The sequence below is a fragment of the Opisthocomus hoazin genome, chromosome 6 (genome assembly GCF_030867145.1).
Source record: "Opisthocomus hoazin isolate bOpiHoa1 chromosome 6, bOpiHoa1.hap1, whole genome shotgun sequence".
NCBI lineage: Eukaryota > Metazoa > Chordata > Aves > Opisthocomiformes > Opisthocomidae > Opisthocomus > Opisthocomus hoazin.
The window spans coordinates 28,826,987-28,840,685 of NC_134419.1; the positions used below are offsets into that span (position 1 = coordinate 28,826,987).

The following is a 13,699-nucleotide window of genomic DNA, read 5'->3' on the forward strand; positions in this document are numbered from 1 at the left end:
CACAGGCATACTGCGCACCGTCACTTTTACACTCCATTAGAGAGACAAATGATTCTTCAGGGTCAAGCAGGGGGGAAAGGCGCTGCCAGTTGTGGTCTCTGCTCAAATGGGATCCTTGGATGAACACTGAAACACGCTGCACTAAGTGCTGCACGGTGACAAATACTTGTCTCTAGGAAATAAGTCATGCCACGAGTGACTACTGTCAGTTTAAGTGGACAGCAGCACAATACATCATGGTATTCGGCATTAAGCCAACCCTGATAAGCCACAGCAAGGCATAAGCCAGACCTACACCTGAATCTGAGTACTCTCGCTGTGCTCAAGAACATCTGTCCACTCTTCTCTGCTGAAAATCCCCGGAGAAAAAACGATCTTTTGAGTGCAATGTTTTAAACCTAAATGTGATGCAGTATGAAAATTCCCTTGTATAACAGCTGAAGGAGGATACAAAATGCTCAGAGGGAGATAAAGTGGTGCTGCCACTCTCGTTAGTTCCACGATATACTGTTTCTTTCCCATTCATGAATAATTTTCTGTGAAGCCTGTGTCTGAATAAGTCCTCTTGTGCATTGAATGTCAGCAGCCCTGAAGCCAACGCCCTCCCAAAGTTGTACCAGCTTGAAACAGCTGGGTGCCTGGTACTCTGCACCCACAGAGATGGTTTGCAAAGCAGTGATGTGGATTGGCTTTTTAAGGCCAGGACTGTTCTTCCAGGAGCAGCAGCCTGGGGCCACCCGCCCCAGAGATGGATCTCGCTAGCCCACTTGGGTTTTCTGCTCTCCACCGACACTGGCATTGCCACTCACTTCTGCAGAAACTGCAGGAGAACCAGCACCGGTGGTGCAGATGAGCAGGGTCTGGAAGCACCTGAAGTTTGCTTGGTGTAGCAGAAACTAGGAGACCTAAGCCTTGTCCACTCGCTCCCACCTGCAGACGGTCTCTCTGCAGAGCAGCAATCGTACTGACACCTGGAAAGACGTCCTTAAAAGTTCCTCAGGTCTGGCTGCTGAGTGAGCCAAGAGCAGCTGGCAATCAGTGACACCGCCGAGGTCGGGTAGACGATAGAAATCCAGATTGAAGAAAGCCCATTGCTCACAGCAATTCACAAATGAAAAGCAAAATTTTTTTTTTTTAATTTATTTATTCCTGAAAGTGTACAACTAGAATATAAAAATATTCCTTGGTGAAAGAAAAACAGAAAAGGGTAGGAAACGAATGCCAAGTGAAAAACATTTGCATGTTACAGGGAAAGAAGCCTCCAGAGATTGAGCTTGGAGATTTATCAAGCCTGGAAGTTAAGGTCATATTTCTGTTTTACAGAAATTTCCTATAGCAGATCCATAAGTTACCTCACTGTGACTCATAACTGGGTGGAAGTGGTTTCTAGTTTGTTCTCTTTGAGAATCCAATTACTTCAAGTGCATCACACCAGTAAAGGAAATCAGTGTGCTGCTTTATTTATTATTAGGCATTTGTTTTTCCTTATGGTGACTGCATTATAGCTGCCACGAATATGCAAACCAGCTGAATTAAAACAGCACACTTCCTTGAACATTTCCAATCTCTGTAAGCCTTGGTACTTTGCGTGTTCTCCAATACCTGGATTTTTCTGACTAATGAACTCTTCCATTTGCTGGAAAATACTGAATGCAATTCGTGCTTCAATGCGCAGCCTTAAAGTATGCCGTGCCTAGCAGCTGAGGACTGTAAAAGAGCCCAGTGGTTGGCAGAAGAACCAGAAATCCAAAAGATAAAAGTGAGATTTATGCACACTTCCACCAAGGCCTGCTGCAGAATTTAATTGGCAAGGTTAGCAATAACAGGGCTGCAGAGAGAGCCACCAAGGTTACGGCCCCAGCACAAGTCACAAAGCAGTAACAAGTTATGATTCCCTGGCTTAAAAATTAGAAATTGCATTTGGTTCCTCACCTCGCACTCCCCCATGCCAAGCCACAGAATGTGTTCTGATCAAGTCAGTCTATTCCTTTGCTCTTCTCAGTCCAGCTTCCCCTCTTCAAGGGGAGACGCAAATCACTCCATCGAACCCTTCTGCGACTTCACCCAGCCTCTGCCTGCACTCCTCCTGCAGCTGCTCCAGCTCTCTCTCCAGGCTGGCCTCTCTCATCTGCAGCTCTCTGATCACCTCTGTAGCACTGACAGCTGGAGCAGGCTCCTTGGAAACAGACCCACCAAAGCCCGTTTTGCTGGCAGGATGCTTGCTTCTGAACACCAGTCTGCATGAACCATGCATTTTTTTTTTGCTTGGAGCACAAAGGTGTGTAAGATCTGGCAGTTTCAGTTCAACACTTTCCTGTATCTTCCTAGCAGTGGTAGAGAACCACTCCTTCTGTAGTTCTTCCTCTCTTGTTTTCACCTGTAGAGAGAAGAAAAGAAAGAAAAAAAAAAAAGAGCGTGGTGGATTTCTGTGAAAAAATCCTCCAGCCACGAAGCAACATAAAATGTCATGTTTGGACTAGGACGTACCAAAGAGACAAGAGCCAACTGTGAGTGTAAACCTAAGCGCAAATTGAATTATGCTAACACGTGCTTTCCATCAGGTAGCAGCCTCAGTGACCAAAAAGCTGCCTCTAGCAATTTGTTTGCAGATTCAGTCTACCAGCCGCTCTGCTGATGACTAACACACAAGCGCTCTGCACACTTCCCTCTTGCCCAGGAGTGGGTGGCTTGACTTCAGAGCAAAACAGGAGACCCAGCAGAGTGACCTTCATCACCGTCGTGCTCTAAGCCACTACGTTGTCATAACAGATTAACTGCCTCATGACTAACAGAATTAATTCAGTTTGCAAATGCTTTCTGCACTTGGCAATGCTAAAAAGTAAGGATGACAACTGTAAGCTAGAAATTCCTTAATTCTCAATTCTCATTATGGGGTAATAAATAGGAAAAGGGAAATAATAGAGCAGAGACAAAAAAGTAGAGGCTAAGATCAAAATGAATACCCGTCAGCACAATTTCACTGAAGATAGGCCCAATAAAACAAAGCTTTTCTTGTGACAGAATCGCAGTCTGGATGATAAAAGCAATTGTATATACTGGGATTTCTCTGAAGCATTTGATTCAATGTTCTCTAACAATTTGATTTGAAGAACTTGCAAGATGGTAATTGCCCTTCCAATTTTACTAGGGGATTAAACATGAATTCAGTGACTGATCTCAAAACGTAGTTGTCAGTGGGGAAACATCCCTAAGAGGTACCGTGCTACCACCTTCAGGGAAACGGTTCTTGGTCCAGCGGCATTTTCTGTTTCTGCTACGGCAACCAGCTGCCAAATCAGCTCAGCCAAAAAGCAGCAAAGTTTCCAAAATGCGATGCTGCCTCTGCAACCTGCACAAGTCCCGGAGCTCTCCTGGAATGTGTTCTGGAGTTCGCGCTTCAGGAAAACACAGGCAAACAGAGCAGGATTTGAAGACAGGTCACCCAATGACTCACAGCGCAGAAAACAACCCTTACAGTACGAAAGAGCTCAAGCTATTCCATTCATGGAGACAGATACATAGTTTGGTTTAGATCTTAAAAGAAAGTAGAAAAGTGAGGGACCAGACTTTGCTGACAAAGCCATAAGAAGATGAAATGGATGATATCTGAGTTAAATATTCAGCTTCAGAATAAGACATTGTTTCCTGCTGTGAGGATAATGAACCGTGAAATGCTTCATTGCTGCTCCAGGGATGAATCCTTTGGCCAAAGCTCAGCTCAGGTCAAGCCCAGTGCTAATGATACCTCCTTCCAGCCTTGAAGCTTCTCTGCAAGCTCCCTCTTCCCTGGCCATGGACGAAGCTGAACAGCTCCTTGGGGTTTTAAACCTGCAGAGCTGCATTAAGATATTGGTATCTCACTTCTTAGGGCTTTGAGAAGTTCCCTGTGAAGTCAGGGACATTTTGGCATCTCTGTGAAACACCAGAGATCAGTCTGAGCTCAAAGCAGCACCAGCTGCAAGGACAAGAGTCCAAGGGTAGCAAAGGCCCCCTCCCTGCATTTGCCACTGCCAAGCCACCACTGCTCCAGGTCAAACCAGCTGCCATATCTGCAGACAAAAGGATTTTTTCCGTAGATGAGCAGGGAGAGTTTCACTACTGAAATAAATTCAGACACTTACGACATACAAGGGACAAGACTATGCTCTCTCATGGTGCGAAACACTGCAGGCGCGAGGGCTGCAGTCACAGTTAAATTACCCCACTGACACCAGCTCCACCAGGGCTTCACTCACCCACCCCACATCTTTCATCCGAATAACTTCATGAGTTTTGCAGCCAAGTAATTAATCCTCTCCATAGCCTTCTGATGCATTATTCTCCTCCCCTCGCTCAAAAAAGATTACGAAAATCCATCAAATCAGAAAAGGACTAAATTTCTCTGAATTTTTCCTAACACTTTCAGGGCTTTATCAATGTAGAACTATCTGTTAAAGGAGACCTCTATTGATTAAGGCATTTGAATAGAGAGCTGAAGCCAAGAGAAGTTTATCTCTGCCCTTGTCCAAGAACCCAGGGTCCCTCTTTATCATAATCCCCGCGGAATCCCAGGACATCTCTTGCTGTTGGCTAAAAGAATATCCAAGTCCAATTCTCTAACATCACTTTAGAAGAAACAAAACTGAAAAAATAAATTCAGTGTTATCTGGTCTCCCCACTGCCAGTGAATAAATGGAAAATAATGTTTGCACAAAGTGGATTTAACACTGGAATCCAGGATGGGAAAAATTTCCCATTACTTACAAAGAACAAAATCTCTCAGCAAACAGAGCCCACAAACTGTTATTTATTTTCCTGCATTAAACTCAGGCAGAATACTAGCAGGGCTGTACAAAAGGATTCCTAACGAAACACAGGTTTTCATACTGTCCACCAGCCAAAATTAGAGAATTTTATTATCCACTGTGCAAGGCACATGATGGAAGAGCATGCTCCTCTCAGCACTAAGTGCACTGAGTTCTAACTCACAGCAACAGCAGGAGTAGGAATTACTGTACTGAAGCAGCAGCAGCTGTAAGGACAAGGACAGCAGCCTTACAGTTAGGCAGTCAGGGAAGCAGAAGTATAACAAATTCTGACATCCAAGTATCAGAAGGGCACTGCACGTGTTATCTTCTGTTAAGGGGACCAGTATTTCCTGGGACATTAGATAAATTTAACAGGGGAAATTTTCAAAATAATGAATATGAAATAAGAGAATAAATTTAGCAAAGCACTATTATTTCCTACCAGCACAATCTGGAGCTGGAAAGCTAGCTCGAGTTCTTTTTTGCACTGCTCTTCCTGGTAAGCTCTGCAACTGTATGTAGGACCACAAACACTCTTGCTGCTGTTTGTAGATTTCAATAGCTAAAAATCTCTGAGGGTTACCTTCAAGCAATATTCTTTATGCTTCACACCCTGAACGCTTGCGAAAATACTCAATAACCTCCTCCTGTACACTTAATTGATGCTCTTTAACAGCTTGCTGTCTCCCATTAGTCAGCACACAATGATTATTCTACACTGCAAAACAATCTCAGCAGACCACTTTGTATTAGACAAACATATTGTAAAAGATTAGGAGCCTCAGCATTTTGTGCCTGCCTGTGTCTATCCCACAGCTCTGCCCTTCAGTCTCAATCTACCAGCTGGAAGTTGAATTCCCAATTAGGTACATAGTGCTGTCTGACAACTGCTGCACATCCTCTCTGAATAAATACAACACCACGATAAACATCATTTCCCTTTCTACACAACCAACCTCATCCCAAAGGGACCCAATGCATTTTGAGAAAAGCCAAGCCAAACGTAGAGGGAATCAGCTGATGAGGAATCAGCATCTTCAAACCGACACACATCCCGCTCTGACGCGAGTACTGATCTGGTTAGCTGTTCACAACACAGCAGTTATTCACAGACACTGCAGCTGAGCCCACGGAAATGTGCTGGCCCTCTGCGCGCTCCAGGATCAACGTCCCCTACCAGGTTCCACACTCCCAAGACCGTGACAAGCTAGAAGGAAACTCCCATGGCACGCAAGCATCCTACAAGGGCTGCAGATGGACAGACGCCATGAGCGTACACCAAGGCAAGTACTCCTGCTGAGCTCCTTCTGGCTCTTCACCTCCACATGTCACCAGCTGCTGTTTGGGAAAGGATAGTGGCCAAACTGCCCCAAGTGTTCGTAGATAGCTTCCTTTAAAATGACCTTAGTCATCCAAAAGGCCACTGTAGGTTTTCAAAAGGTATTAAAAACTAAAAGCTAAAGGGAAAACTACAATAATTTTCATGTTCTAAGGAGAAACCAACGAGCTAGTGTAATTGCAGACAGAAGTATCACATCTTAGATCACCGACTGAAAAGGGACTGAGGTGACAAGACAACGTGTGCTGCCCTTCCCAAACTTGGCACAGCGTAAAGTGTTGCTTGCTGTGTGCACAGTCACTGCTGCCACTGGACTCACACGCAGGAATATACAAAGGAATAACATAGGAATATACAAAGGAATAAGCACTAGAATAAAACAGCCAGAGGGTGGGCAGAGACAGGCAGCCTCTAGCTCCTGACGTGGTGGGATTAAGCCAGGTGGCACATCCATCAAGCGTGGAAAGGATTCCCTATCTCCCCAGGGACAGCGCCATGACTGATGCTGCGTTTCCAAAAATGTCCAGGTTGAGGTCTGATGGAGGAAAATGGCCAAGTCAAAGAGAAAAGAGTGGGCCCAGTCCAGCGCTGGATAGGGGCGGTGAGGTGAGGCACATCCAAAAAACAGGCTGCGCAGGCAGCTTGGCTCAGTCCCCCGCACGGGGATTAACTCCTGCACTGAGGCACTGGAGAGCCTCAAGCCTGCAAACACCTACGCACATGATTAACTTCCCTAGCGCTTCCTCACCGCTACCTTCTCCCAAATTTCTTCCAGCCTCAGGAACCACTGGCTGCCCTTTTCATCCAGACAGCTATCTCAGCTATCTTCAGTCCTGGGAATCTTTTGGCTTTCAATAAATTTTATAGCAATGAGCTGAGTGGGCAAATCATGGAACAGGTAATGTCGCACATTTTAAATAAGCTGCCTTCCAGTTTCTTCGCATGTTCCACTGTTTTGAGGACAGAACAGTAATACCCACATTCACCTCCTCTGAATAGTCCCAGTCTTTCAGTTGCCCATGTTGTGGAGGTCTGCTTCTATCAACTACTTAGATGACTTACACATTTAGCTCATTTGATGTCTCTTGAGGAGACCTTCCAGCCCTTCACAATCACTGCTGTGGTTTCCTCAGCCCCCTCACATTTGCCTGCACCTTGCTGGTAATGAGCTTCCCAGAGCTCTGTGTCTCATTCTGTGCGGCTCAGACATCCCCAAGAGGCTGATCTGTCTCCGTTTTAACAGCTCACTGATAAAAAGCGTGGTAAAAATGATTCACAAAACAGTTCTTTTTCTGCTAAGAAGCAAGTTGGATGTGAACTTCCTTGGAGAGAATTTTACCAACATGCCAGACATCCCAAGGAGATGCTAAGAGATCTAGATAAGGACATCAGGTTATTTAAATAATTTTCAGTAATGACCTAAGAAAAGTGACAATCTTCCAAATGCTGGAAGTCAGCACTTCAGCTTGTTAAAACCTCACGTGGCAACCACAAAGCTTCAGGAAGAAAATGAACGCTCAGCCTCTCAGTTACGTACCTGAAGGAAGCCACTAGCTAGAGATGAAGTTTACAATGCAGCAGCAATGAAAGGTCCAAACCCCTATTTCAAAGAAGAGAGTGGGGGAGCGTAGGAGCATTTCCATTCTATGATCGCATTGTTGTCAGCTTTGAGGAAGGAGCAGCAAACCAACCAATGGATGATAAAGACCAGAATAGTGTCATTATTTTTAAATTGCAATCTCTTCAAATTATTCTAGGAGCTTTGCAGAAATGGCTAAAATCGCAGTATTGTGCAGAAAAACAAACTGCACACGCCAAGAAATGACACACTTTCTGCCTCCAGTCCTATCTGTCCACTCACTGTCTCATATTTCTCTTCTGAATAGGGAGAAGACCCCATATGCATACAGCACAAAATACAAATTATTCTTGCCATTCTGTACAGATACTACAAACTGCAATGCCTGCCTTTGCTGGAAAATAGAGTGCAGCCTGCTCCTTTGTGCTCCAAGTCACAAGGAACAAACAGAAAAGCCTCAGATCTTGTCTTTTTGGAGTGAAAGGAAATTAGGAAATACAAACAGATGCAATATCCAAGCCACCAAGCCATACTGCCTTTGCTATCAGGGCATAATCGCCCAACACCTTTCATAAACTCATCTAGTTCCTCCGGAAACACCAAACAGCATTTGACTTGCAAAATTTTTCATTCCTAAAGAAAGCTCATTTCCAAGATTTACTTTAAAGCTATCACGTCTCAGATGGCCTCCTGTACCCAAGCAGCTGAAAAGGGTGAAGTGAAATATTACATGCTCGGAAATATATGATTAATGAGGGGCCAGGCTGCAGAAATCGAACAGACCTGCCAGGCCAGCCGGTGCACTCACCTGCCTGGCTGCAAAGGGCTCCCAGCACATCACAGTGTCCCAAGCACGGGCACTGAGAGGCATTCCTCAGGTTAGAGGAGTTGCCCAGAGCTCTGAGTCTCCACCTATACTGAGCAGACTCTCATCCAACAGACAAGCATCAATTATAGATAAAAATCTAGAAGTACAAAATGAAAGTGGGATAAGCACAGAGGTACTGGCGTCACTCAGACTGCTGGCATGGATGCCGTGCATAAATCCCGACAGCTGAGTGCTGGAAACCAAGCGTGGCAAATTAAGGCTAGTTTAGGAGTTTTCCGTTTCCAGACTGGAACTCAGATCAGTCCAGGGGCTGAACCTTGCAAACACTTGTCTTTAATCAGTACAAGCCTGAATAAGACTTTATAAATGATCATTATGTATACCTTTTGCTGTCTCAACAGTTTATGTCTAGTGTTTATTCCACCACCACCCCCTCCCGCCCCCGAGAAAAACCTTGCAGAACTGCAATGCCAGCTGACAGTCTATCTGGGACAGAGAACAGGATAGAGAAGGATTTGCAGACTAGTTTTAAGCAAGCCCTCCTTGTCAGCACTGAAAAAACAGCACTAAGTACAAAAGGAAAGAGAGCAAAAGGAAATAATAAGCAGAAGTATCAATAACATAGAAGAGGGAAGAGCAGAGTTCACTATAAGCATAGCAGAAAGATCTGTAGGTATTCATTAAAAGTGGAATACAATAAAAATAATTGCAGGGATCCCACAATTCCCACCCACAACCTCTCTGTGCTCCTACACAAGAATTTCCTGGCTATACAGTATGCATTCTGCACCTTGCTGCAGACAGAGCAGCTCTGAAAAACACGCACCCTGGGCTGTCCGAAAGCAGGTGCCCAAGCAGAGGTCGGCTCAGACATTACAGACAGCAAGAACTGAACAAGCCAACACCGTTGCTCTCCATGTTTGTCACTGTTTTCTGTACAGAGCAGAAGAGTTATAAGCCAAGTGTTTTGTGTGCTTGTGTGTTCCCAAAGGCATACAAATAAAACATTTGTGTGTACATAAGTAGGGTGAGGGCTTTACACTTTAATAAACAAGCAATAATTTTGGCCAGTTTCTTTCACCAAAAATTTGCTTTTTGTTTTTTTTGAACAACCATGGTTAAGTGTATGACAAATGCTTTCCTTCCTTAGCTATAGACAGTGACCCGCTAAGCCTCAGAGAAGCAGAGGAAGACACCGTTTCAAGGCATGCTGTGAACGTGCAAGTGATGGAAAAATCAAATCCTGCAGCTCCTGCTTCGGGGAAAAATTACGGAGCGGTGGGAGGGCAGGACCACGCAGAGCCTATGAAGTTCAAACATTTGCTGAACAGTGACTTCCAAGAAAATCAGACCCCCAGCCTTCAGAAAAACATCTAAAGGTATTTGCTGCTTATACAAAAAACTCCTGAAGTTAAAGCAAAAGCAGTATCTGCAACCAGGCTGTTCTGGAAACACTACAACCCTGAGTAAGCAGGTGTTTTACTATAAAAAAAGCCTTACTCTAATTTCAAATTCATGTCTTATAGTAACTTGTCCAGACATAATTTCAAACCTCTAAGAAAGTTATTGAGTTAGTACTGCAGGTCTATAAAACTTCTCTTATTGAATCAAGCTTCTTTGCTGTAAGCTTTCAAGGTTTTTAATTTTCTGCAGCAATTTCTACACGCTGAAGAGTAACCAGTTAAAAACGCTGGAAACCATCATTTTCTATTTTAATAGCTGAACACTTCCCACACTGTCCTGCATAAATGAGGTTTTTTTTCTTCTTGTGAGATCCTTGATTGTACACAAAAAGACTTGATGTTCTTCTGAAATAGCCCATTTAATGCCAATGCTCATGCATTTATGGATTTAAAGTCGTAATAAACTGTTCGATTAGTCTAGCCTACCGCAAAGCATGGGCTACAGTATCTCACATAGTAATTTCTGCAACGTTCTACTACTTTTTGGTAAGCTACAGGGGCTCTTCTAGAAACACGTACTTTTGGGTTTTTGAACATAGGCTCCAGCAGATCAAGAAACTACCCCACCACTGTGTCATCTCAGCAGTGAAATACATTCTTGGTTAAAAATACACCCCTTTTCAGTGAGTTCCGCCTCAGCCACTGGGTCTTCTTATACCATCTTTCATCTGAAGTCTTCTATCCTCAAAAATCCACTTCTGTCTAAGAACTTGCAGAGTATGATCCAGAATCACAGAATGGCAGGGGTTGGAAGGGACCTCTGGGGATCACCCAGTCACACTCCCTGCCAAAGCAGGGTCACCCAGAGCAGGCTGCACAGGACCGCGTCCAGGCGGAGTTTGAATATCTCCAGAGAAGGAGACTTCCCAACCCCTCTGGGCAGCCTGTAACAACTGTAATAAGCTATAACTTTGCCTTGGTTAAATGACGCTTTTCTCGCCTCTCAAAAAGACAGACCGAGTAATTCTTTTATTACCCCTCCTTTAATCCTTTCAACCACTTGATGGTGGCATCAGTGGGGCCAGCACATTTCATTAAGCTCTGAATTGTGATCTACATCTTACATTCAATGACCAGCAGCAGACAGCAACACTCAGTTGCCCATAACCTAACAACTTTTCCATGTCCCGTTACCATTACCTTCTATTTCACAAGACCATGAAATGGAAAGGTTTGCACATATCCAAAACCTGAGGTTGTAGGCAGATCAAACTCATCTGAGCTACATGCATGGGTATTTCTTACTAAACCCAAACCCCAGTGACGGTAAGGAAATCAAATAATTTCTTTTGGCTTAACAATAACAGCTAAAGCAAAATTTCACCATAACATAGTTACTAATTTCTAACACTTGTGATTAGTTCAGCAAAAGGAAAAATCTTAGGCCTTTGGAACTGGTGGTGAACAAACGAAAGGGGTGATCCCAAAGTAATATTAATGGCGGTATTATTTGTACCATAAACTGTGAAGACATTTTAGAAGGGTTGTAAAGCTGAGCTATAGCAACTGGCATAAGATGTAATTATACAAGCAGCTGCATTCCAAATTTTGCCCAGATTTGCAATTTCCTGCAATTAGAGAGGAATGTATGCATCTCTATCCTATGCATTTTAAGCACGACATTCACCGTCCAAATGCCAGCTCCCAGGCACACCTATTGTCATTCCAAAACAAACTGACAGGGAAGCCACCAAGAGGCGAGGTACCTATTTTATCCAGGAACAGAAGGTCATTTTTTAACTAGGGGAAGAATCCTCTAAGAAGAAACTAAAAATAGAGTTTTAATACCAGGAACACAATAGCTGCATCCAGCGAGAACACCTACCACGGTCTGGCAGGGCACTGCTGCTCTGTGCTTCCTTTCATTACACACCGAATACTGCAAAGCCCTTCGTAAGCCTTCAGAACGACATCCACGCTGTTCTCCAACGGAAAGCTCTTAGACAGTGAGGAAGCACAGTAATGGAAAGTTAGAAGTTAATTAAATCATTTGAATGAGATAATTTCATAAAGAGGAGTGGCCTGATCTTGTCTGAATGGATAACATTTTTGCTGGGTTTGGGGTTTTTTTTGCCCCCATCCCCCTTTTTTTTAATAATCAAATAGGTCTGTATTTAGACTCATGTATCTACATACCACATTGACAGGAGTCAGAAAAGTCAGTTGAGCTTAAGATAAAGGAAAATGATATAGGATTAAGAAAACAGGAAAAGAACAACATTAAGTTTTGTTAGGGTCTTTACCAGAAAAATTCGAGTATACTTCCAAATACCAATGCAACACACAAAAGCACATGACTGATAAAAGCATTGCCTGTTTGCCGAGCCTACAAATATCTATCACACAGGCAAAGCAAATGCGAAATTAATCCTCTTAGGCCTAAAAGCAACTGGAAGTCTGCTACTGCTGTGCAGTGAGCCCGTCTGAGCAGACTTGCTTACAGTAAGGGCTTCACCCAGCTCTCCTCCTGCAACAGAGCTGCACTGGATCCTAGCCGTGAAGAGACGCACAGAGGCAGTTGCTTCAAGGACAGCCTTTGGGTTGGGTTGCTAAAGGAGACCCCTGAGGCAAACGAAGGCAGCTATGCTGAAAACCACGTGAGATACATCCCTCTTCCATAAAGCTACAAAAGATTCCTATTGTATGGATATTTTCTGAACTCTCTGTTCCTGAGTTTTTGCATGAGTAATTTGTTTTTCCAGTCGTTAAATTTTGAGGAGAACAAATGAGCTCAAATTAAAAAAAAAAAAAAAAAAAAGATGTGATTCAAAAATGTCATGCAATTATTCTATTGCAGCAACTCTGTAGGCAGAACCAGCCAGGGACAAATCTTAAAATAATGAATGGTCTTCAAAGAAATGAGCAATTTCTGCATCACCTCTGTGCAGCTAAAGAGAATGCCAGCACTGTCAGCAGAAAAAGAGCAGACGCAAAGCATCAGCAAGAGCATACAACAAGATGACCAGAATCACTGTGCTCTGGAGCCAGGAGCTCATCTAAACTTCTTCAGCTACATCCCGAGAAGATAAGCAAGCCCACCACCGGGTCCGGTCCTGCTGATCTCAGGAAGGTGGGACAACTCCAGGCAGGAGCATCAAAAACTTGCAGATTCTTTACCATCAACTCCCAAGGAGACACAGTTCAGACTTGTGAAAGTCCCATATGTCACACAACTCTGAATGCGCACCACAGGGAATAAGAGATAAACACGCAGTTCCTTCTCCAAATCATAAGTCTTCAGCATTTTACAGTAATAAAAAAAAAAAATCCATTCTAGCAGCCTGGACTTCTATAATGCATTTCTTTTTAACTACAGTTTTATCTCTGGACTTTCCAAAATCGTTGAATTCAATTAGAAGATCACACAAATTAACGTAATAGGCACATACTGAAAATATATGATACGAAAACCAGAGTGTGTCAGCATAAGTAATTTAGACACTTGCAAAAAGACTCCAGTGCTACTTTGAGGAAGACCCTGACAACTACAAATTACAAAAGAAGGCAACAGACAAGTATTGCTTCATATAATAAATTGCTCGCTTATTTTTCAATGTGTTCTTCCAAACTTTCATCTTGGGCAGCAGAGACAAACACTGATGATATGAGATATCATCTCAGATCTAAGTGACTTGCAGAGGCTTGGGGGGGCCCACTTTGTTTTAGGCAGAGCATTATCACTGCGAAACATGAAAGTAGCCA

General features: G+C 43.6%; 1 protein-coding gene across 1 annotated transcript in view; it reads right to left on the reverse strand.

Annotated features, from left to right (window-relative positions):
- Nucleotides 1–1,152: 1,152 nt before the first annotated feature.
- The window catches only part of TEDC1 (tubulin epsilon and delta complex 1), a 74,967-nt gene continuing 62,420 nt past the window's right edge, over nt 1,153–13,699 (reverse strand). The window contains exon 8 of the mRNA XM_075422374.1: nt 1,153–2,377. Coding sequence (XP_075278489.1) covers nt 2,018–2,377 — 360 coding nt within the window. The 3' untranslated portion in view covers nt 1,153–2,017. The remainder of the gene's footprint in view (nt 2,378–13,699) is intronic.